Source organism: Coturnix japonica, chromosome 2 (assembly GCF_054131305.1).
Source record: "Coturnix japonica strain WE chromosome 2, WE-NBRP24, whole genome shotgun sequence".
In the NCBI taxonomy this organism is placed as follows: Eukaryota; Metazoa; Chordata; class Aves; order Galliformes; family Phasianidae; genus Coturnix; species Coturnix japonica.
Window position 1 is genome coordinate 98,450,141 of NC_140664.1, and position 25,265 is coordinate 98,475,405.

The 25,265-nt window shown below is 43.5% G+C and overlaps 1 protein-coding gene and 1 long non-coding RNA gene across 37 annotated transcripts in view; one reads left to right on the forward strand and one right to left on the reverse strand.

Moving 5' to 3' along the window:
• Positions 1-1,410: 1,410 nt before the first annotated feature.
• The window catches only part of CLASP2 (cytoplasmic linker associated protein 2), a 114,667-nt gene continuing 90,812 nt past the window's right edge, over positions 1,411-25,265 (forward strand). For all 35 annotated transcript variants that reach the window (XM_032442404.2, XM_015854125.3, XM_085540417.1 and 32 more), the window contains exons 1-6: positions 1,411-2,150; positions 10,144-10,222; positions 18,284-18,387; positions 21,712-21,803; positions 22,110-22,185; positions 23,558-23,655. In XM_032442404.2, the coding sequence (XP_032298295.2) occupies positions 1,956-2,150; positions 10,144-10,222; positions 18,284-18,387; positions 21,712-21,803; positions 22,110-22,185; positions 23,558-23,655 (644 nt within the window). In that variant the 5' untranslated portion in view covers positions 1,411-1,955. The remainder of the gene's footprint in view (positions 2,151-10,143; positions 10,223-18,283; positions 18,388-21,711; positions 21,804-22,109; positions 22,186-23,557; positions 23,656-25,265) is intronic.
• LOC107309372 (uncharacterized) lies at positions 11,295-16,265 on the reverse strand. 2 transcript variants are annotated; one of them, XR_014943616.1, is made up of 3 exons: positions 15,795-16,074; positions 12,364-12,507; positions 11,295-12,255 (listed from the first exon to the last, which is right to left on the reverse strand). It is a non-coding gene; the product is annotated as an uncharacterized LOC107309372 (long non-coding RNA). The 2 variants fall into 2 exon arrangements; XR_014943617.1 differs by lacking the exon at positions 12,364-12,507 and having other exon boundaries at positions 15,795-16,265.

A 25,265-nucleotide genomic window follows, 5' to 3' on the forward strand; every position in this document is an offset into this window, starting at 1 on the left:
TGTATCCCAATGTGGCTTTTTGCACTTCACATAGCTTTGTGATGTTGTCTTTGAGTTAACAAAATATTTTCAACATTACAAGTGCTTTATTGTACTTCACCTTTCCCCTTGGTTTCAGTGCCATTCACAGCTCATTAGATGACCTTATCAGTGTTTATTATTTGCATTGAATCAAGGGAAATTCAGAGAAGTTAGCGCTATGGGATTCCCCCCACTTATTGACTTACTTAGGATTTTCCATCTTAAGAGACTGAGGTTAACTTGGACTGTAACTAAATGTGAATTTTTCATTTCCTAGGGGATTTTTCTGGGGGGGGGAGTTTGTCTGCTGAACTGAAACTGTTTACAGCTCTTGTTATTCCAAGAGCCCAGTGTGATCTATTCAGTTACTTTCTCTTTAGCAGCCGAACGAAGGGAATACGTGGAGCTCCTGCAGTCCGACCCAGTGCTAGCACTGATGAGGCGAGCTAGTCAGCCACGGACTGACTGCCGCATCCTGCAGCCGAGTGGAGCCTTCACGACACGACGCTGAGGCTATCAGTGTAAAAGAAAAAAGCGATCTCTATAAAGTGCTTGCACAAGGTCAAAGCAACACCAGCTGCAGTGGAAGAGAGGGAAGAACCGAGTACGTGACAGCACGGGAAGAAAGGCATCGCTTGTCCCAACGGCAGCTTGCACCGTAGTGTAACGTGATGCCTGCGGTATCAGAAGGACGGCAGAGCGACTGCACCCTTCGCTGTCATTGAAAGGACCCGAGTCCTGTGCTTCTGCCCTTGGGAGCTGAGCTACCAGCGGCACTCTGAGGCAGGAGCTGCCATAGGGGACAGTAGGGTGAGGAGGGGAAGCGCAGCCCGCTGTCTCAGAGGCAGCGCCGGCACTTCGCAGGGCGAGGCGGAGGGACGGAGCCGGGGCCGGCACCTCCCTTCCCCTTCCTGCATCGGCGGCGTTCGAACCGCTCTGTCTGACCCCGGAGTGGCAGCCGCTGCTCGCGAAGCCCCGTGTTTTAAATGAAGTCGGTCTGTAGGTGGGCTATTACTCTGCACATTCAGCCGCGCCGTGGGAAGCGAGCCGGCTCCTCGGGCTTTTCCACCTCACGCCACGGCAGAGGGCGTGGCGAATGGCCGTAGGGCGCTCGTGAGGGCATTGCCGGGAGGAGAACGGCGCCGCTTTCCCCCTCCACACTCCTCCCTCTCGCTGCTGCGGGGCTCCCAGCCCGTCGTAGAGGCTCTCGGCCACACACACACACGCACTGACCGCCCCAACGCCCCTCGGCCGCCGCCCCCTCACCCACCCGCCGTGCGGGGCCTCGGCACAGCGCACGCGCGTCCTTCCGCAGGGCTGAGCCCGCAGGGGGCGGGATCGCCGCATCGCGAGGCAGGAGAGGAGGGACGCGCTGAGGGGCGGGCACAGCGCAGGCCACGCCCGGGCCGCCTGGCGCCGCTCGGGGCGGGGGACGCAACTTCCACGGGACGGCGGTGTCCGCCGGGTGGGTGCCGCTGTGTTTGGCGGGGGTCGCGCGGCCCGGCCCGGCTGCGGGGAGGAGGAAGAGCAGCGAGAGGCGCCGGGAGCGAGTTTTGGGAACTGAGGCGGGAGGGGCCGGAGGCCGCGGCGTCGGGAGCATGGGAGGTCCGGCCCGGCCTCGCCGCTGCGGCGCCCGCGGGAGGGCGGCCCGGGAGAACGGCGCCGTGAGGTGCGCGCTGTAAGAGCGAACCCGCCTTTAACCCGCGGCGAGCGGCTCTCCGGGACGGCGTGCGGAGGCGGCCGGGCGTCCCCCGAGGATCTCGGATTCCGACTCGAAGCTTCGTCTCGGGGCCGGAGGCGGCTCCGCATGGAGGCTCCGGGCGCGCAGCCGGGGCGCGGGGCTCTCCGAGAGGCGCCTTGAGCCCGCCAGCCTCCCACGAGACCCGCCCGGCTCCCCGGCGCCCTCCGAGCGAACTTCCCCGCCTCGTTCCGCGATGGAGCCTCCCGGGATGGACTATTTCTGCGCCCAGGTGCAGCAGAAGGACGTGGGCCGCAGGCTGCAGGTCGGCCAGGAGCTGCTGGAGTACCTGGGAGACCCCGCCCGCTCCCCCGACGTGGAGCAGGACCAGCAGCGCCTCGACAAAGTGATCGACGAGCTGGCGACCTGGGTCAACTCCAGCAACTTTAAGGTGAGGCCGGGCGGGGGACCGGCGGCTTCTCTCCGTGTTCCGGAGAGCGATTCGTTCCCGTGGGTGCCCGTGCCGAGCGTTTCCGCCGTCTTTAGGCGGCTTTGCAGTACGTGGGAAGTTGTGTCGGCTCCCCGTAGCGGCCCGGCGGTGACTCACGTCGGGCTTTTTGCCCGTTCGACGTCGGCCGAAGAGCGGCGGATCGGCGATTGACGAGGGCGGTGCGGGCGGGTCACGTCGGGGAATGTTTCCGCCGTCGGGCAGGCGGCCCGGAGCGATGGGCGCTGCGGTTCCATCGCTTTCGCCTCGGGGATTTCCTTGTGCTGCGTGTGAACGCTCAGTCCGTCAGCGGGCGGCAGTGTGGGCCCGCAGCGCTGCGCTTCTCCCTTGCAGCCCTCACTGTGCCCGTGGGCGTCGGCAGTGGGGGAGAGTGAGACCTGGGCCGGCTCTTGGGCTGTATTGTAAGGAGGGAGGGGCTGGTTCCTCGTCTCAGCGGGACGGCTTAAGCTGTTTCCCTTTTAAAGGGGTGAACCTGGGAGTCTAAAAGCAGATCTCGAGGTGTTGTGGTTTCTTTCCCTCTGTGTCACTCGGTGGCGGCCTTGTACACGCACAGTTGTGTTTTGAGGCATTGTGACTGTTAATCGCAGCAGCGCGAGGTCTCGGATGCTTTGTGATCAGTTCCGGTGTTGCCGTGTGCGGTGCTGGCTGCCAGCATCTGCTGCCTCACTCCCAATGGAAGCTATCAGGATTCGGGGGAGCCCTGGTTTGCGTCTCATGTGCGTGTTTTGTCTTGAACAAGCACGTGTTGGGACGGATCTGCAGAGCGAGCCCAGCTGAACTGCTCTATTCCATGTCGAAATGTTAGATCTCAGTTTATTAACAACCTCTGGATCCGAATGATCCACAAGCTCGCACGCGTTTTCAAGACAAATGTTCAATTAATCTTTGTTTTTTAATTACTGTGTTTTTGTTCGTTTGTTGAATGCCTTTTCCTCTGCAAAGCGGTTGATATACAGCGCCTAGAATATTCTGCTTTCCAACTTCTGTGTTGCAGCTTGATGTGGCTGTTGAGTTGAGCGGTGATATTGGCTGGCAGCTGACTTATTCATCAGAACTGCTGAGCCTGATGAGCTGGAGTGGCAAGTAGGGAACATACAAGGAAGTTAGGAGAGGGAGCACTGCTTCCTTGTAGGTGACAGATGTGGGTAATGAGGGAATAACAAACATAACTCGCCCTGGATGTGCTGATGGAAAACTCAGTTTCTGTGTATGATGTGTTCTACTGGCCATGATGGAAAAGAGGGATGCAGGGGCTCTGGGTTCAGAGCTGTGCGGTAGCTGAGAAATGCCATCCCAGGAAGTTTATGCCTCAAATAACCGTGAGCGGTAGGAAATGGAGGGAATAAGAATAGAAGGGTGGATTTGGACTTGGTAACAAACGGGAAAAAACAAATAGGTGTGGAGTAAACAGGTATGGACTTGTTATCAGCAGGGTTGAATCAGCTTGTGGGAAGAAGATTTCGACCACTTAAATAGTGCTTTTGATTTCTTGAAGTTGGCAGCTATTCATAGGGCTTTAGTAAGCAAAACAAAACTGGTAGTTCTGAACTCTGAAGGCAGATTAGGGAAAACTAGTGAGTTCATCCAGCTCATCTCAGAGGAATGCACAATTACCAGTTTGAGTAGCTGACAAATCAGTAAGGTGGAATTAAGAATGTGTTGATGGGTGCCGGAATGGGATGGAGTTATGCTGAAAGTCTGTTGGGGAACGCTAGGAGTACTCTGAAGAGGGAGATGAATCCTCATTAAAGGCTGTGTGTAACGGTGTGCTTTGTGGGCTGAGTTAGCATGTCCATCAGAGGGCTTATGCAATCAGTGATTAAGTGTCTTCCAGAGACACCAGGGAGTGCACAAAGGATGTGCATGTTCGAACGCCTTGATTTGGGTCCTAATTACAATCAAAGTGTTGCCCACTGAACTGGAAATGGCGTGCTTAGCGTTCTGGCACTATGCTTTGGTTTGTTCTGCGGTAGCTGGGACTGCTTGCTTTCTTCCTATAACCTTTGTCTTTTGTGTCTGTGTTTTTAAATGGCTGCTTTCCCAGGGCTGTGAAAAGTAATGGAGGAAAAAAAAAAACAACACAAAAAACCAACAAAAACGTAGGGAAGTGAATTATGTAATCTTCCTTTTTAAGGAGGAGATAAGTTGGATGCAGAGTATTACGAGTTGGCTGACGGTGGTGTTTTGCTGGTATTTGTTTTCCCAAAGCTTAGAAATACCTGGCAATCACAAGGCTGGAACAATGCTAATATTTGTGTTCAGGCTTGTGGGCAAACTTCAAGCACTGAACTCCTTCCACTTTTCTGACTGTATCCTATCTTTTTATTACTAATACATAGTAGTTTTGCTGTGTTAACCTGCATGTTCTTCCCTGTGAATGGTGCCTAGTCCAAACAGATTTGGAAGACCTGCCGTACTTGACAGTCACTTGAAAAGAATTACAGGATTATCGAACTTGAAACAGTCTGGTAGCTCAAACTGTTCTGTGTCTGAGTCAGATAAGTAATCTGGAAATCTGCTTCCATACATCTGCTGAAGAGTTGAACGACGCCGTAGGAGAAATAGTGCTTCAGCAGCTGCAGAGTGGAGCAAGTGTGCTTTTGGTAGCTAGCAGTTTGTGTGTGTTCTGTGGTCCCTTTTAGAGCCTATAAAATCAAATAGTTGTCCTCTCAAAATGTAATTATTGAGCGGTGAAGCCAACTTGCTGATCTACAGCTAAATCATGTGCAACTGGCAGTAATAAATATCACTGCTAATGTTCTGATGGGAAGCCAAAGTATTGCTTGTGTGAGAAGAGTAGTGAGCAAAAAGATTGTCATATTTGGGTTTCTAACCTTTGCAGTTGCAATGTTTTCCTCAGTTGCAGCAGGAAAACAGTAAATGAATGTTGTTTCTGTGTCAGAGCAGCAGATTACTATTGAGTGACAAACAAAACTGAATTTCACAGTCTCTTCCAGATAATGTGGTTTGTCTGTTATTCCCAGGCAGATCCTTGGAGTTAATGGTTACTCTGTGCTTCTTGGAAAGCAGTCTAATCCTTAAGCTTTGTTTGTCAGATCACCAAATGCAGGAGATGCTAAAATAACAGTAGTGTGGCTGCTGTATTTGTCTGTTAGCATTTTAGGAAGTATGTGCTGTGTCTTCAACAGAAGGCTACCAGCAGGAGGAGTTCACGGGATGCAGCAAGTAGAGGAAAACTGCACTGCAGTTTTAGAGTCAAGAAACAAGTTTAGGATAGTAGCAGCAGCTGTAACTTCTGTGCATACACGTAAGTAAGTGAAGGAGGAGCTGAATGAGAAAATGGTTGTTAATAAAAGGAAACAATTGACAATTCAGACATGTGTTGACAGGGGCTGTACATGAACATGCATTGATATGCAGCATGTGACATGGTGGCATGTGACAATTGTTGATATGAGATATGTTGACTGATGTGTTAACAGAAAAACCTGGCATGTGACACATGGCATCACACGTGACATATGGTGTCATACATGTTATGACATATATTGCGTGCCCTGGTGGCGCAGTGGTTAAAGACACCGCCTTGCAACACTGGGGCCCTGGGTTCGAATCCCCCCTGTGGCACAAGTGGTAGAAGTGCCGCTCTGCTACACAGGAGGCTCGAATCCCGGGGGCTGGACTCGATGATCTCTAAGGTCCCTTCCAACCCGCACGAAACTATGAAACTATGAAACATCACAACACAAAAAGACATCTGTCAATGTGCCAGCCATGGACAAGCGTTTATATAAGTCACACTTGGACAACTGTAACAATGTGACACGTTGACACACACGAACACAACAGTTGTCATGTCACACAGTGCCCTTGGACATGTGATGACAAGTTTCTATAGGTGACACATGTCACTGTATGACAACACCGCGTCCTTAGATGATGACAAATGTCATGTTACACTCTTTGGTGTGTTAGCATGCAAAATGGTCTAATGGATGTGCCCACATAGCGCTGGCATACGTTGACATGGAAAGTCACATATCAGTGTGTGATGTGTCAATTTGCAACACACTTAGATACCCTGATGCTCTGGCAAACGTGGCATGCCTCATTATGCATCCATGCACGACATGCTTCTGCACATCAGTGTGCAACATGCTTCAGCATCCATTGCCACACATCAATGTGTGACATGTATTAAAAAAAGTTTTGGCACACAGCAGACTGAGATGTATCAACACATGACATGTACTGACAGATCAACAAGCAATATGCTTTGACATCTGTTATCATACAGAGGTGTTGGTAAATGCTTTGGCATGCAGCGTGCTTTGATAGATGTCAGCACTAGACTTCAACATGCTTTGGCACATGTTAACATGTAACATGGTTTGGCACACTTTATGTGTTCACATATGATTTGCCACACTTACATCACTGACGGGAATCTACATTTATACAGTGCAGCCCATGTTGACATGTGGCATGCTGTGATTCTTGAACACATGAACACATGAAACACTGATTTACATGTGGTGACACTGAACATGTGTTGGCACTCATTGATACTGAATAAGCAACAACATGCAGGGTGTTGGTACACGGCAATGAGTACTGGCAGACAGTGACTATACAAGGATGTAATGACATGACAACATGCAAGGTGAATTGTGTTGACTTGCATTGATGTGTGTCACACATGCACTTTTGACATGCATTGACACGTCATACCTGGTGTGACAACACAAAATGTGTCAGCTTGCAAGTCTTGCATGTGCATGAGCACATTACGTCAGCATACCTAATAGTCAAGGCCATGCTGTACTTGTTAATATGCTGCATGAATCAACACGCTGCACATACGAACACATGCACGCAACATGATTAATACCATGTCTATTATTATTAAAACTATGAGAGACAGATCCCCAGTTGAAGACAGTGGAAAAGAGCCATGCTGATGATGACGTTAGTATGCGGCCCAATGCTGCTGGAGCAGTTGGAGCCTTTTATCTTGCACATCAGTTCTGCTGCTGCTCCATAGCATGCACCCCAACATTTCCAGCAGGGAAGGGTGGAGGTCCTTCCCTTCAGTTCAGCATCAGTGTGGCTGTATCTGGAGCATTGGCTCCAGTTCAGTGCTCCTCTGTGTGTGAGAGATGTGGATGTACAGGAAAGTTGTGAAGAGCCTGAAGCAACTCCTTTGAGTAGGGGCTGGGAGGGCTGGGCCTGTTCAGCCTGAGCAGAAGGAGTCTCAAGGGGTTGTCATCTATCTCTGTAAACACCTGAAGGGGAGTGACTCAGAAAACAGAGCTGGGCTCTTTCCAGTGTGCCTAGAGCCAGGACAAGAGGTGGTGGGCCAAAAACAGAGCATGTGAGGTTCCCTCTGAACACATGCAGCGGCACTTCCATGCTTTGCAGATGGCAGAGCGCTGGCATGGGCTGCCCAGAGAGGCTGTGGGGTCTCCTCCTTAGAGATCTCCAAAAGCACCTGGGCACTGCACTCTGGGTGTAGGGGCTGGGGCAGATGGACCCAGAGGTCTCTGCTTTCCTCAGACCTGCTGTGATTCTGTGATGCCAACTGATAATAGCTCCTTAAAAAGGCACGCTTGAACACTCAGCATGGTGTTTAAACTGGTAGTATTTACTGAGGTGGCTTATTTGCACTAATTACTGAAGTAGAACTCTGCAATCACTAAGTAATTCATTGATAGGCAATTTAAGAAGAACCAACGTCATCCATGTAAATGTGACTTACGTTGTAAGAGCTGATTAAACTTTCCTTTTCACAAGGAGGGATACAAACATACGGACCACACAAGCATTGTATCAGAGTGCTTTGTATCAAACTACTCTTACAGCAAGGAAGATGCAGGTGGTCAGATTCTCTGATGGTCATGATGGGACTTTCCTCTGATAACTATCAGGCCTCTCACTGAGATTTATGGGGCCTCAGATCTTCCAAATGGCTGTTGTTTGTGCACAGATGAGACTTTAAAGAAACAAAGCCCCAAACCATAGCAGCACAGCACTGGAAGATAGATAACAGAGTACTCACAGAGGAAAACTATCTTACAGATTGCCATTGGAGAACAGATCTAAAGTGGAATGCGTAGTCTGGAAACGGATGCATAAGAAAACAGCATGTTTATCCAAAAGAATTCAAACAAAATCTCAACCTGAAGTCTTTTATAGCTTGAGAACCTGGAAAATAACATTAAAGGAAGGAGTCTTTATGAAGTTCTGATGTTACCCTGAAAACTGATCTATGTTTAAAGCTAACAATTGCAGTATTCTGTTTTCTCATCTTCCTGAATCTTAGCTCCAGTTACTTAGTGGCAAGATTTTAATGTAATGTGGGTTAGCATCCACTTACGTTTGCATATTGTCTGTTAGCATGTAGTAAAATGAGTTTCCAAGTAAGCTGGACTTTTGTGCCTCCCACTTAGGAGGAGATCTAGTCTAGTAATAATAAATCCATTAAAATCTGTTCCATTATGTGGTTGTTTCAGATCCTGGGTTTTATGGGTGGCTTAGCGGTCTGTTTTCCTGTGGAAACATGAGTCCCGTGACGCTGTGTGTGTGGGCCGCCTGTGCTCCCATTCATCTCCAGTCAGATTGGTTTTGGCCTGTTGCCTGGGGTGGACAGTTGTTACAGTGAAGGATTTTAAGAAAACACTGTTTTTAAAGAAAATGTGCCTTCAAATTCTATGGAAATAAATAGCTGATAGAAGGGATTATTTCTGCTTATGTATTTGTGGGGAGATTACAAATGCCAGTGCTTCAGGAAGGCTTTTCTTGGGCATGGGCCTCTTCATGGGCAGCACCTTGAGGTAACTTCAGGTTGTGAAAATGTATGTTGTGTGTTCACAGTGAGCTGCTGGAGGGAATTAAGAATGAAGATTTTAACTGGGTGCAGGATAATAAAAGGGGAGCAGATGTGTCCCAGCTGGTCACAATTGGTTGGTTTAACCAATTGCTTCTGACCACCTTCTTGTTTCAGTGTCAATGGCTGCTGTCCCTGAGCTGGTTTCTGCTCACAGGAGGGAATTACTCAGAATCCCAGCAGCATTTTGAACCGTGTGCTGGTTTCTGAATTTTGAACAATATTGAGTGAAGAGAAAACTGGTGTAGCTGAGGAGGCAGGTAGATGTGTGGTGTGGTCTGTGCTGTCATGGGAGACAGAGTCAGCTTCTCGGAATTCTGCTGGGAGTTCAGAAGAGGTTGTCGTTGCTTCATATGAGCTGAGTAACCAGGCTGAAGCAAGTCTCAGCATCTGGGAAATGTTTCTTTTTCCTGCCTGTAGTAGTGCTTACACTCGAAGGCTTGATTTGTTTTGTGTTTCAATCTGTTTGCCTTTTCTGTGTCTGGGAACTGCTCTTCCAGACTCCTTCTAGTTATTTTTTTTTCTTTCAATTTATTTTTTGCCGAGGCTTTCTGGTTTATGTTTCCTTCAGCAGCTGGTAGAGGAGGTGAGACCCTAAGCAATATGCCTGTCCTGCTGCTGGCCTCTGTTTCTAAGGAGTTTTGGTTTCTACTTCACGTTGAGCTAAAGCTCTGGCAGTCTTCTTTTAAAGGAAGAAAGTGCAGAACCGCAGTCCTGATATTATAACCCAGAGAGATTAATAGCTACTTCCAACTCCTTAGTCCTCTTAATTAATTGAGTTTTATCATTTATAGTCACAAACACTGAGGTTTTAATGTTTATTTTCTTTCTATTTTAAGGCAAGTACTGAAAAATCTGAATTGCTGTGGTATATGTAAATACAATCGATCCATTCCAAATATACGCTGATAAATTTGTCTTAATGAAAGCTTTTAAGAAGTTGTCAGCTTTCTAATAAGAAGTTTCATTTTTCTTTAAGGTGCGGTGGCTGAGCATGTTTTCTTATAAGGTCTGTGATTTCTTGAGAATCTATTCTAAAGAATTCTGTACTCTTCAGTTTTGTATATCTGGTGCTTTTCTTTTCAACAGGTGGCGTTACTGGGATTAGATGTTTTAGGTGCCTTTGTCCACAGACTATCGGGACGCTTTAAATCCTACATAGGAACTGGTAAGTGAGAAGTAACCTTCTTTGTCTAAGACCAAAAGGAAGAAGGAACACTGCACCCCTAACCCCAGCAGTGGTAGCTGAACATGTGGAGTTAACTCCTCATTCAAATGAGTGAATTTCATGTATCTGCTCAATGCATTTTGCTGCTGTCCTTGAGAAGGGATTGTGATACCAGGGCGTTCACACTGTTGTTTTATCACAGGCTGTTTTTAACAGAAGTACCTAGCTTCATGTCCTTGTTCAAAATGTGTGTGAATTATCTTGTATCTTGTTCCTCCTGCACACCCAGCTGTGTTACATTGTCTGTCAGAACCTTAAGCTTGCTGTTCTTTGGGTTTCCACTGCTGTCTTTAATTGTTAAGAAACTGACAAAATTTGAAAGATTAGGAACACAAAGGTTAATTTAGAAAGAAAGAAAATACTGCAGGGATTACTCCTTCAACACAGTGTGCCAACTGCTAACAGTCCTAGAGTTTAGAGCCAGCTGAGGCATAGATGTTGCCTTCAGTGTCTTTAATGTCTCCATTTTTGTGCAGTTCATGGTTTTGGAACCTGTGTATGCCTTTGACTTCTAAAGTGTACTGTACTAATGCTTAATTATGTACAGTGTGAAAAAACTCATTTGTGGGACTGGCTATGTAATAACTTTATGCTTGCTCACCTTATACATTAGATACATTAGATACATAGACCTTATATGTACATTGAGTGTAAGCCATCATTTATGTTCTTATAATTCACTGCATATCTTTGTCTTATGTACCTGTTGAATACCCCTCCTCCAATATCCCTAACCCTTCTCTCCTCTGTGGCTTGTTTGTTGTACACTGTTCCACAGTTTTTATTGTTCTCACTGCTGCTTTCGGTGCCTTTAGTTGTAAAGCTTTTGAACTGAGGAATTCAGAACAGCCTGGAGGGATTTTTATGTCATATCCAGAGGGATTATTATTGCATAGTTATGTTTGTTTCCGTTACATCACAGATTACTTTCATAATTATTGATAATCTTTTTGTTACATTACTGCTTCCTGAAAATTGACCCAATGTATTCATGAAACTGTTTAACAACACGTTTCATTTTCATTGATGGTGTATTTACAGCCCGGTGTGATGTTTCTTAGTTACTGCCCCACGCATTATTCTCTATTTATTTGTATGATACCTTCATTCTTGTAAGCCCCCTTCTTGAGAACATTGTAAAAATCCAAGTGCATTCTGTCAGCTGAGTTTCCTTCTGCAGAGCTGTACTACAGAGAGCTCTCAGAAGTTTGTAAGCTGTCACAAAGGTCTTGCTTCCTCTGCTGGAACTGATCGTGCGTGTACTAATTTAAAGTATACGTGGTTCTTTACAGATGATAGAAGAAGTAGCTGTGTGCCCAAGTAGTGCTCTGCAGTGTCAGCAGTCTTTAAGACACTGCTCTGTAGGTCTAACTAGACCAGGAAACTTAGTGCATTTTTTAGATGGCATAAACAGGAGATGTGCAACCCCTCTTTGACTTCTGTATTGGGTATTTTAGGATGTTAGAAAGCAAGCTGTCAGTGATGATCTTTAAGCCTTTTCAGTCACACTCTTCTCTACAGGATCAAGTGCTTCATCTGTCAAGGAAGGTCTTGGTCTGGAGATGGTGTCTGGGTGCAGAACTTGAGTGTAAGCTAAGTTTAAGGATGCCACTGTATTGGAGGAGCTGTTGACACCCTCAAGGGTAGATGGCCTTGCAGGGAGATCTTGCCATATGTAAAGCCTGGGCAGTCACCAAGTGCATGAAGCTGAACAGAAGCAAGTGCCAAATTCTGCTCCTGGGATGAGGCAGCCCAGGACATATGTATGGACTTAGGGACAAGAGGCAAGGCTTCATTCACTTTCAGAGGAAACAAGCCAGTGTTGCAGTAGCTTTCTTCCAAGGTGGTATCCTTTTAGATACATCACTGTTGTAGGAACTCGGATGCAATGATTTGGATCTTTTTGATAGTATTCACTTTAAAAGCAATAAGAGTCAGGATAGGTGTTAGTTGATAAGGCTTGAGGCTATGTTCTGGAAAAATAGAGCAGATTAAGGAGTATTTGAGTGTTCCATCTTTCACTATTTAATACTAATGCTTGTTCTGTGATTAAAAGAGATTACGTAAGAGTACTTAATTACCTTGTCACGATCTGTTTTCCCAGGTGAAGGCATCAATTATTAAAATACTGTATATAAAAAGTAATTTTGTTCTCTAAAGAAGTGAACGTTATTTTGCCCCCATTCCTTATTGTGCTTCCCAGCCCATCCTTATGAGAACAGTTTCTGAAAAAATGTGAACAAATGTGTGATAAAAAATCTTACAAGAGGTCTTAGCATATGTTTTAGTTACCTATGAAATAAGATAAAAATAAATGACAGGTAGAGAACCACACATTGTTTATGTACGTTTGAGTATGATTTCATACGTGTACTTTACAAATACACACAGGTGTGTATTTATGTGTGTATACAATAGCAGTGTTGATGTCAAAGTTCTTAATTTTTGCATTTTTTCCCCAGTTAGGGAGCAGCAGTTTTGGATGGAATGACATTTTTGGATAGAAAGGGCTTAAACCTGCAGCTTAATTGCAGTGTGACTGTTCAGTAGGTGGATTTAATGATGTATGGAAAAATGTTTTCCTCCTTACCATGAAAATCAAGAACTGTCTTCGGATGAGCTATCATGGGCACGTATTGTGTTGAAAAGCATTTTACTTTCAGGTTTTAAGGACTGACTTTTTTCATATTTGTATTAATTGAATTGAAATGCTGAAACTAATGTCAAGGCCTGCCGTTGGATAAGCCTAAACCTAAATATGAAACCTTGAATACTTTAGGTTGGGAGGATCCTGTGAGTTCCTGTGGCCCAAGTCTCTGCTCAAAGTGCAACTGACCTCAAAGCTTAGATTAAACTTTGAAATTAAATCAAATTGCTCATAGAAGATAAAGCTTTTTTTTCTTCTCTGATGTACGTGAGAGAAGCCTGCCTCAAAGATACCTTGTTGCATGTAAATGCACGTCAGTTGTTCTTACTTTGGCTTTTCATTTTACTGTTTAATAATCTCAGGAAGAACTGTTGGTTATGTGCTGTAGGATTATTTTAGACAATAAATATTGAGTATTTCTTCTTTTGTTTGTTGTAGGAAAGTCTGCAAAGGGAGACTCAGTTATCTGTATTTTTTTCCTCTAGAACAGATGTTTTTAGTGGCTCATATTTTTGAATTTCAGTGAAGATGAACTTTCAGCAGCATTTCAGAAGAACCTTAAATCTCCTCCATTTCCCTATATGGTTAGTGATCACAGCTAATGGCCATAGCACTTTTAGCCTGTGACTTCTTTCATCTTGGTGACGATTCCCTAATGCTGTTACAAAAACCTAAACACCACCCACACAACTCATCCCTTAATGCTTTTTACCTCCTATCCAGATAGCACTGGAATTTGTATTTGTGAAATAACAATGTTTCCATGTGAGCAGAATGACTTTTGTTTAAGTGATCAATGCTGATAGGCTGTGAGTTGGAGTACCATCTGCTTGCTACTGTGGGTACTTCAATGTATGACCCTTAAAAATACAATGCCAGTAAAGTAGAGCTGACAAACTGTAGCCTTCCTTTCCCTTTCTTGCACAATTCTAATTAATTTTAGCTCCCCACTTTATAGTTTTCTTGTACATCTAATGCACCTCTTAAAACTCTCTGGACTTTAAGCTCTCATCTTGTGTTTCCTGGGGCTGAGACCCTGAAGGATTCATGGTTATATCATGAAAGAAATGTGTCCTTTCCCTTTCCCCTTCATTTCCCCTTTCCCCTTTCCCCTTTCCCCTTTCCCCTTTCCCCTTTCCCCTTTCCCCTTTCCCCTTTCCCCTTCCCCTTCTCTCCTTTTTTTCTCTTTCTTCTTTTTATTTTTTTCCCTCTTGATGATGAACAGCAGATTTAAATAATCCCATTAATGCTTGTCTTGGCTCCTGAAGAGACATAGAGAGACATTCATGTCTGAGATATCTCCTGACTGAACTCTCTTGTTCTGGATCATACCTCATCTTAAGGAGCATGAGAAGGAGGTGAGGCCTTAGTGGACCTCTTATGTCCAAAAGCCTGTTCAAGGTTCTTTGTTTAGAAGCAGTCTCGGTGCTGTCAGACCAGCCATATTGCTGGCCTTGTCAGAGCCTCTTTGAGATATTTGCTTCTGTACATCTCTCACAGAATAAGAGTCTGCTCGAACTGCCAGTCCAGCTGTTTCCCCTCCCTTCTTTCTAATACTGGCAGCCATTTAGTGGTGTTTCCAGAACTGGCAAGGTTTCTGAGAAAACCAGCAGACAGCTGCCTAAGTTTAATCTGTTTCTGTCCTCAAGGCCTTTTCTTTTAACGTCTGAAACAAGAAGATGCACTTTTTAGTAACAGAGCTTTTACTAATACTGATGTTGTTCCAACTCTAGGGGAGCTGACAAGGACCATCTGATGTTAGTTGATGGAAACGTGGGTAGGCAGGAGAGGGTCTGAGTAAAAGGGGCACTTAGAAAGAGTAGTGGGCAAGAGGAAAAGGAAGACAGAGAGAGCTGGGAACAATAATACAGACTGAAAGAGCTGTGTCAGAACAGAAGGAACAGTTGTTAAAGTTTAACAGAAGAAAATTGTTTGTGCTACCTGCGGAATTCTTTGCTGTGGGGGTCATACAGTTAAGCTGCTCAGAATTTTTAAAAATAAACTGGATGCCATTCTAGGCACTGACTTCTGTGATTTACTTGTTTACTATCTCCCATGCCTCTAGAGAAAATAAATATGTAGTCTCCCAAGGCTGTACTCTGACTCTACAGGCTGGTTTTGGCCCCAAATCTTGCATATGCTGCCCAACTATCAGTGATAAAATCATTATGTGAGCTTGTATTGCCGAAGTTTTATTTAGGTTTACCAAGCCAAGAAAAGGAAGACAAACGATGGAAAAGAAACCATTTGGGTAACAAGCTGTTAGGGATATAATACGGAGATAACTCTGTGCACTCGGAAAATGTATAAACAGCAACTCAGCTATAGATAGCAGGTTAGATGGAGACAGGTCAGGCAGAATTAATGTTTGCTGTAGAGTGCAATTACTGACACCTTTATGTCATAAATTACCAAATACATATGTTTGCGTTGCAGCATAAAGAAGAGCATCAGGTTGATAATGCCAGTGAGAAAGCATAAAACTTACACTGTCAGCCAAATGACTGTTCAGTTGTGTTTGGAATAAAGGTGGGAGATGAAAGCATTGTTCTCACTGATGTACTTTCTAGTCACCTGTTCTTTGGAAAGTAATAGCGCTCTCATCTCCTAATGCAAGAAGTTCAGTACTGCAGGTATGTCTTAGCCTGCTCCTGTTAGGGACAGAGACAGGTTAAGATGAGGTTTCTGCTAAGAAGTCAAAGTTTCTTGCATGGAGGAAGAAGAGGCCAGGAGGCACTGAGTGAAAGCTAGGCAAGGAGGCTTAGGGAAGGGAAAAGAGAGGGGAAACCAGGATGCTGAGAGAAAGCCAAGTGTCCTGAGAATGGTCTAAGATTATTTAGGTAGGGAGATGCGTTTCCCACTTACCTGGACGAAATGAGAGCAAACACCTTCTAGTTATTTTCCATCACTAATGCAGAGAAAGCAGCAATGTAAGTAGCTCTTGCTAAACATTTATAACATCTGGAAAAAAAGTGATGGAGGCATTAGGAACTTGAATTGTTCTAGGTGAGCATTCTGAAACTTTATCCGTTGGCAATCAGCTGAACGTCATTTCATATGGTTTTTTTTCTCCCTATTTTGGGGGTTGAAAAAAGTGAAGCCTGCAGACTTGTGGGCCCTTGAACAACTATTGCAGTAAGTAGTCCCTTTGCCTGAGCCAGATGGGTAACAAAGCCTGGCATGTTTACTAATCTGTGGGTTGTGTCATCACTTAGTTTAACGCGGTGACCTCATCATCTCTGCTCAGCTTCTTCTAGTAGCTGCTCTCTGTGCTTGTCCTAGTGCTTTCAGCTGGTATCTGCAGCTCCCTGAACTGACTCAGCCTGCCGATGAGTCACCACAGAGCCCTGCTCCAACAGGACTGGCACTCGCTGTGCTTTCCTCCCTTGGAACAGCTCACTGTTTGGTTTTGTTTCCCTCTTTGTGAAGCAAGAGCTGCCTCGAGCTGATCAGTAGTCAGGTGAGCGTTGTAGGCCTCAGCAGTAAGGGATGGTGCAGTTTGTAGTTCAGCTGAGAAGTGCTGGAAATTGTCAGGGAGGTACTGTTGGAAAGAAAAAGGTAAGCAGTAAATATGCAGGGAGTTTAGAAGGGATCAGCTGTGTACTCCCAAAACTGACTTCTGATGTTCAGGATGTTTCTTTGGTCTTCACAAAATGTGAAGTGAGGGTCAGCCCTTCAAAGAGTAAAATGAAGGCAGCTCTACTGACTTATTCAGAGGAAAGGGGGAAGAGAAAATAGAGGAAAAAGGCAAAAGCTGCATAATGATAGCTAGAGGTGTCACTGCATTATCCACAGCCAGGTGAATTAAGTGTGCAGATTAGAACAATTAGGAAGTGTTCAGATACAGCTGGAGAAAAATTCAAACCTCAGCAATGTATTTGTCCGATAATATCAAGCTATGGAGACAGCTGTGGGTTTTAATTCTATTATGTAGGAGCAGAAGACTGAGCAGACATTCAGAGTTAATGATTCCGTTTCCTTTCTCTTGCTGGCAACCCTGCTGTTTTGTTATTATAGTATCATCAAGTTCTGTTAGAACTCTTCCATCTCTTCCTTTCAAAAAGTAGGGGGATGGAGTTCTATCTTTGGTGAGGAGAACAGCAGTCAGTGGCTGAGAGAGGGATCAAGCAGCAGCTGTAAAGGGCTCTCTGGTGATTGTAAATGCAACACCAACAAACACAGCTAAGGCAGATTTTAGGTTTAACTTTGTGAGCCGGTGTTGGAATATGAGCGTCTCCAGAAGACTCGTGGTAAATACTAGGCTGGTGTTAAAAGTTTGAAATAAATTACCCAGTAATTGCTAACTCGGTCCCTGCTTGAGTGGAATACTGATTTGGAGGACAATTACAAAGCTGTGTGTGGTGATCTGTGTTGAGTAAGAGCTCCGGCTAGGATTACCTCCCTGCTGCTTCCAGCTCTTAGAGACCTGTGAATCAGATCAGGAACAAAAGCTAATGCAGGAGGTTGAGCTGTTAAGAGGTAAATGTTACTGTTAGCCTGTGACACTCATTCTCCCAGGTTGTGTTTCAGGTACTGATATTGCCTCTAAAAGCTCTGTCCCCAGGGAGCTAAGTGGGAGGTGACATCCCTGCCAATTCTACCTCACTTGTAAAGGCCTGAGCAAAAGCGGAGCACTCAGTGTTGTTGCTGCTTGCTTTGAAGAAGTGGTAGTGAGAGCACTGGGGGTTGGAAGTGTGCGTGTGGGCCCCACATGGAAGGCATCCTGCACAGTGCTGATCAAAGCACAAGCAAAGCAAGGATTTCTCATGTTCTTTGGTTTTTAATGAGTTCTAATTTGTAGGATGTGAAATCCATCATCTCTGATGTAATTTTATTTAAATACTATTTGAGGACGCTTTGTTGTAAAATAATAACTTCTATCGGGATAAGACTGAGTTACAAGATATGCTGCATGAAAAGGAGTATTTAAAACATGTTACATTTTCATAATTAAATAGCAAAATCCCAGTGATTTGACAGTATTTTTTTTTTTCTCCTCCCCTCCATTCCCTGGGTCTCAGTGTTGTTCTTCAGAAAAGCCGGACATTCAGAAGTTTGTGGCATACTTCCTGAAGGTGAAATGGAATCCATTCATCCAGTTCTTAAGACAAGGAGCTTTATTTCTTTATTTCAGTCCGTGTTCTTCAATTGCAGTTCAGCACATTTGTTGTTAGTTTTTATAACACGTTCAGGAATACATTTCAGAATTGAAAATACTTTGGCTAACTTAACAGTCAGCTTTTATTTTCAATGAGGTACACCTTACATCTGTTGGAGAATATACTTTTTGGTATTTGAAAGTCCTCACTGAATAAGTGTTTCTTTTGTTTATTTTTCTTTTTTCTCTCTTGTAGTTCTCCTGCCTTTGATAGATCGTTTGGGAGATGCCAAAGATCAAGTTCGAGAGCAAGCACAGAATCTCATATTGAAATTGATGGATGAGGCAGCACCGCCCATGGTATGCTTTCACCTTATATAGATTCAAATGTAGGTCTCCACTGAGCATATTACTTTAGCGTGAGCTTGACTTTGAATTTATCATTATGTTATAGTGACTGTTAATAAAGTAAATGTTAAAGATACTCTTAATGAGTTAACAGTGATGCTTTGTTCAGCTGGAGATAAAGACCTAGCACAGTACAATCCTGCAGTTTTTGCATATCGTGACTAAATTCTGAGTAGATGCTTTCATGTCATGTGGCAGGACTTTGTTAATTAAATGCTGGAAACGACCTCCTGCATCTGAGTTTGTGTAATGGGAATAAGTAAGTTTATTTAGCTCAGAATTTAAAATTTACTTTGTTCCTGAACAAGTAGGAGTAGTCTAACAGTTCAGATGGTGCATTCTAACTTAGAACATCTAGCTTTCTACATGTTTGACAGCCACGTGAACCTTTGGCAAACTCAGATGGGGATGTTTCCTTCTGCCTTGTCGTATGTTGAAGTTTGAATTCAGCAAACCTTCCTACAGCTGTTAGTACTGTATGGCTTCCAAGTGCTAAGTCTGGTATATCTACTCCCTAAGTCTGACAAATGCGAATGCTTAACAGGACATTATTAATGGAGGAGTGACATTATTTGAAACTCTTGAGAACCCCAGATGTCAGGAAAAACAATTGTTTGAGTTCTTAATTTCTTAAAAAGATCTGTTTTGGAGTTTAAATGCAGAAGGTAATAGGGAGTGTCCTATTTCTTGTGAACCAAAATGAAGTTTTTCTGCTTGCTAATTCCTGGCTTTGTTTCTTCATGGATAGAAGTTTGAATGCTTGTTCATAGGGATTATGACTTTTCAGACTTTATCTGCAGTGAGAAAACTGTCCATGACTGCTTTGTTTTTGTGCTGGTACAAAAAGATTGCAAGTTAAGCAACTGCAGAAACTTACAGATCCAAGTAGGATTTAGGTATCGGAGTATTGCAGCGTCATCCATGAAGCCTTGCCTTTACCCACTCTCTCATTGTAGTTTTGATCATATTCATTGCCAAGAGATCTCACAGCACTTGATGCTTAAGTGCTCGTTGCTCAGTAGCTCACAAGTGACATGTTCCTGTACCCAAGATGCTCTGAAGTGCCTCTCTTACAGACCTAGGGGTACACCCATCTCTAAGCAGCATTTGGTTGGATGCGTTCCATCTTGGAGACACTTCCCCTTAAACAGTCACTAGTAAAGAGAGTGGTTGCACCGATTTTGCGTGGCCCAGCTGATGAACAAGTTGTGGTTACCGGTCCATTTTTCCATTTCCTAAGGGAACATTTGTTGTTAAGCTGTACACTAAGATGGTAGAAGGAAGCTTACCTGCAGTGTAAGAAAGAATACAAGATTTGTGGGGTGCAAGGAACAGAATGTGTAAGTGAGTGGAGGCATGGTTAATGTCAGCTTCCAGGATAGCTTTTATGTATCATTAAATTCTTGAACAAAAAGCATCTATCACCATCGTAGCAAGGACCAAAACAGAGGAGTCTTTCCTGTGCCTCCTACAGAGTTTTAGGCTCCCTTTGCTGCAGAAAACATCCCTTTGGAGGAGCTGGTTGCAAACCTTTTTGGGGGATAAAATTTGTAAGTTTCTTCCTGATTGTCTCCTCTGGTTTGTTTTGATGTGTTTCTGAATAGTACTAATTTTGTCCTGTTGTCAGTTCCTTTTTCTCATTTTTAATGTTCGGGGTTTTATTTTTTGTGTTGTATTGTTTTCTGTTTTGTTTTTAAGAGCTCAACGTGGCTGTTTATGTGCAGGATACCATCAAAATAAGAATACAGACAGTATTAATGCATGAATAGGATGATGAGAGGTTGGCACAAACAATTGCTAGCAAGTCAGAAGTGCTGAAATCTCTTAGAAGCTGTCTGAATTTCTGGTTAGATGGATTCAGTATTCTCAGTAGGTTTCATAGCAAAACACTGATTTTTTTTATCAGTCTGCTTTCTTTTTTTGTACAGTTGCCCCTCTGGCTGTTCCTGCACACCTAGCGGGGAGATCTCCTTTATTTCACATTTGTCCTGTACAGTGGGCTAATCGGAGGGATGTTTTCTTCTGTAAAACCCTGTTCTTTGCTGTTAAGCTGTGCAGTTTTGACAAGTTATATTCTGATTGTCGAAGGGTTTGGATTTTTTTATTTTTTTTTTTCCCAAACTATGATGTAGTATAAGATGCACAAACAAGAAACCACGGGATGGATACAAGTAATCAAGTAGGCTCTAGCTAGAACATCTTATGTCTGCTGTGAAGTGTGCTTCCTCATCAGTGCAAACGATGCAGTATTCCCTGTTCTCTCACTGCCTGTTTTGTTGACCGATAGCTGTTTGTATTCTTTCTGCAAAGCCAAACACAGCCATTGGTAACCAGGAGATGTTATGCAGTCCCCGCACATCGCGGTTGCAGCTCTCCAGGGGCAGGAGGGAGGGTGGTGCCTGCACACGAGATGTGCTGCTGGCAGAGTGCGGCCATTGCTAGGCGACGCTGCCGCGGATGCTCATGCCGCGCTGGCTGTAATGGCAGCACTGCAGCTGGGGGAGTTGCACTCTGGGGCTGTGCATCCGCTCTGAGGTACCACTGGGAATCCCATGTCTCGTAAGCTTTGCGTTTACACTCTTTACACTCCGAGCAGCTGGAGATTGACAGGGAGATGGAGAGGTAAAATGATGAGCTGGACAGTGAAAGGCAACAGGAAACAAATGAACAGGAGGGTAACCGAGGGCTTAGCGAGCCAGAGAATTGTACTACGGAAAGCGGCACCAGCACAAAAGGAGAAGTGAAAGCAGAATGAAAATGGAAGCTAAGAAAGTAGAATGAATAGGCAAGAAATAACTGGGAAATTAAGAAGTAAATTTAAAGCAGAAGTAGGAGAGAAGTGGACAGCAGGAGTATGGATAAACACAAGCTAAACTGGATGAGAGGAAATCTTGGCCGGGAAACAATGTGAAGCAGAAGGGATATAGCAACTTCTGCTGGAGTCCCTAGTTGGAAATGTTAACGTTTGTGTTTAGCAGCTGTAACAGTCCTGTGTGTTTTCTAAAGCTGTTTTTCAAGCAATACAAATAACGTAGCTAGATTTCTGAAGAACATTTATTGAAACTGTTTTTAGCTTAGGAGTGATCTATATTGTGTTTGTTACTGCATATTTTATAACTTGATTTTATCTGCATAGTGTCTTTACTTTTCCAATGGACCTGTCTTGCATTATTTTATTTTATTTTTTTTTGTGTTATGAATGTAGTTATAGAAAATGGATAGAATTACATTGTATTGTGCTCCTGGTAATGAAAGACAATTATTTCTGTTTTATAGTACATTTGGGAACGCCTTGCTGTTGGTTTTAAACACAAGAATTACCGATCCCGAGAAGGAGTGTGTTTGTGTCTTATTGCAACCTTAAACATGTAAGCTTTTTGTTTCTATGGAGACATAAAGATTCTATCCTTTTTCTGAATTGTCCTTTCTTGTCTGAAACTAATACTTCAGGAAGTCTGATTCAGTTAAAAGAATAAATGGGAAAAATCTGAACAACTTGACCAGTAAACTTTCCAAAAGAAAGACTGAAGGTATATGTATTTTTTTCACTAAACATGGGACTAGTAAGACAAAGATGGAACCTGATTGATGGTTGTATTTTATCAGTGCTGAGCTAAATATGCACTTTCTACTTTTCTGCCAGAATAATACTTTTTTCTTTTCTCTTTCTCCAGTTATGGTGCCCAACCATTAAGTCTCAGCAAGTTGGTACCACATCTGTGTGCAGCATTTGGTGACTCAAATAGTCAGGTGAGTGTTTCATTACTTCCTGGTGCTTCAACAGCCATATTTAGAGAGAAGAATGAATGCAAAATAAATGAAGGCATTTAAGAAAAGCTGCTAAGCTTGCTTTGCAGTAGGTCCTTATTTTGTAGTTAATTTTTAACATGTTGTTAAAACAAAACAAAAAAAAACCAACTCACATAAGTAAAACATCTGCAGTGAAAATCAAGATGTAGTTCATAATGATGACATCTGTTGAAGTTCAGAAAACCTTCAAATGGAAATGGTTAAATTGTCTCTGTGTCTTAGGGGGAATAATAAGAATACAGTAAAGAAGGTGTCAGCATTGGCAGGAGATGGGCAAATAAAAACCTGTTTTATGTTGGTGCATCATAGTCTCTGTTTCTTAGACATAGCGTTTCTCTGTTCTGGAGAAAATCTGTTAAGATTTTGCCTTGTTTGTTGCCCATTGTCATAGAATCACACAGGTTGGAAAAGACCTCAAAGATCATTAAGTCCAACCACAGTCTAACCATAGTACCCTAACTCTTAACAACCCCCTGCTAAATCATATCTCCGAGCACCACATCCAAACGGCTCTTAAACACATCCAGGGATGGTGACTCAGCCACCTCCTTGGGGAGCCTATTCCAGTGCTTAACTACCCTTTCTGTAAAGTAAATTAGCAAAGATGTAGTTTATATCTTGATAGAAAAGTTCTGGTTTTAGTGCAAATTGTTACAAAAGACTATTCAGGTATTCCAGAAATTCCTTATGGAGAATAATGACTTGTCTTATTGTCAGTTTTTGTTGTGATGATTATGCTTTATGTTTCTGTAAAAGGTACTTCATCTCTTGCTGTAATCATTTTCTCCATTTACCCTAGATATTCTTACTCCCTTTCTTGTGCTTATATGAAACCATGTAATTCCATACAAAGAAGTTCAGGAAATGCTGTTGGCTTTGGCCCACCCTTGTAGGCTGTCAGGTACCTAGTTTTCTAGAAGGCCCTTGCTGCATGTAGGAAGAGGTCAAAGCAAGATGATGAGGTGTCAAGACTGAGTTCAGGGACTAACTTTTGGAAGTGTTGCCTGGTGCAATAAGGTCCTAAAGAAAGCAAGTTTTTCAAAGATACTATTCTTATGTCATTCCCAGAAATTCCCTCCAGAGCTGTTATTTCTGGCATTTTTCATTTACTGTCTGGATACACTCTAACTTGGAACAAATATCATCTTGCAATAACAGTTGTATTTCCTTTCCCTTCCATCCTCACTGTTTCAACTGTTCTGTGAAATGAGTTGGCAAGCAGGTCTGGAAGATTAGTGGAGTTGTCAGCAAAATGTTGTTTTGCTTTCTGAGATCCTGAAATGAAATAATAATGCAAAGTTGGCTTTCACAGGTGAGAGATGCTGCCATACTAGCCATTGTGGAGGTTTACAGACATGTGGGGGAGAAAGTACGACTAGATCTTTCAAAAAGAGGAATTCCTCCTGGAAGGTGAGCAAGTGGTTTGGATTTTGTGATGCTGAGCTGTTTCGTGTTACTTTCTTTTTTAATCAGAACATAAAATTATGTTCCTGACTCTAAAGTTTACGTTTAACTTGAATGTAGAGAGTCACAACTGAAGAACTTAACTCAATCCTTTCCATGCACTGTGCATGTGTGAGAGAGAAGCATGTGCACACGCACGAAAATGAGATGAAAGTATGGCAATATCCAGCAACAAGTCTTTACTTTCTTGAAGATAGTTGTAACGACAGATGTCCTTCCTTGCTTTTGCTATCTGCATGAGAAGATCCCTTTCCACAGCAGAGGTTTGCTCGTGTGCTGCAGTTACATAAGAGACAGTTACTTGGAAAGGCAGCTGCTTCCTGATTCTGAACTTAAACTCTGGGATTCAGTGAGAAGGGACTACCGTAAAGGAGTGTAAGCTGGCCTGGCACACATGCCATCATTTCATGCGAAAGGTGAAATGAAGTTTAGAAAATGCTTACTTTATCAGTTGCTTTCTGAGTAATTCAAGATTTTAAAGGCTGGCCTGCGTTTTATGTAGGTTAGTTTGTGCAAAATAAAAGTACCTGTTGTTTTGTTGCTCTGGAATTAAGCATTTGTTTCATTGCAAAAACCTGACAGATCTTTCAAATTTGCCATTAAAATCATTTTCACTTACAATAAATATCTTGACCTCATACAAACATAACACTGCTCTCTGAGTCCTAATTGTGTTTCTTTATTTTAAGAGAGCTGGTTGTATCTGCTATGTGGGCTCAGTCAGGATATCTGAATGGATTCTTTGGCTCATAAGAACCCTCTAAAAATTGTTAGCCTTAGTTTTTAATGGTTTATAAGGTATTGAAATAGTATCATAGGAGAATGGTGTTAAATTTATTGTTTTACATGCTAGGCAGAGCTCTGCCTCTTTGGACAAAAGCTTATCCTGCTTATAGGAATGGGAAATTGTGTGCATTCTCATCTATTTAATGATTGATATAGTTCGGGGATATGAAGTGATTGTATGGTGAACACAGAAGTTTAAGCTGTATTATTAGTACGATTCCAAAAATTCAGTTCCACAGCAGATAGTTTTATCTGAGAAAATCCTTCTGGCATTAAGGCAGATTCCTGGATGTTCTTTGGAACAGAGAATGCAAGCAAAAGAATGCAGATAACAAGAGCTTTTGTCTGTAGTATGAATGTTGGGGCTGACCATAAGTCTTGGTTCAACACTCATCCTGTTCTCGTTTCCATGTGATATAAACTAAGTAAATCTTGAGATCCAAATAGGATTAAACACCACAGGAGCTTTGTCTCTCCAGGCTAATCAACAGCTTCTAACTTAACTTGCAGTAGGGATCAAACTGCTGGTTCCTACTGCCAAAATCACTTGAGTACCGAATTCCCCTTGATCTGAAAGTAAGTGTAGTTGTGCAATTTTCATTTACATAAAGAAGCGAAGCTGAACTTGGTGCATATCCAACTGGTTCTTGCCACTGAATCTCAATCAAGGTTAGCATAAAATAATACATGAGCTGAGGTTCAGTGTTGTGTCTTCTCTAGCAGTCTCCAGGTTGGGAGTAAGTGATGGGTTACAATTTACTGGAGTTGAG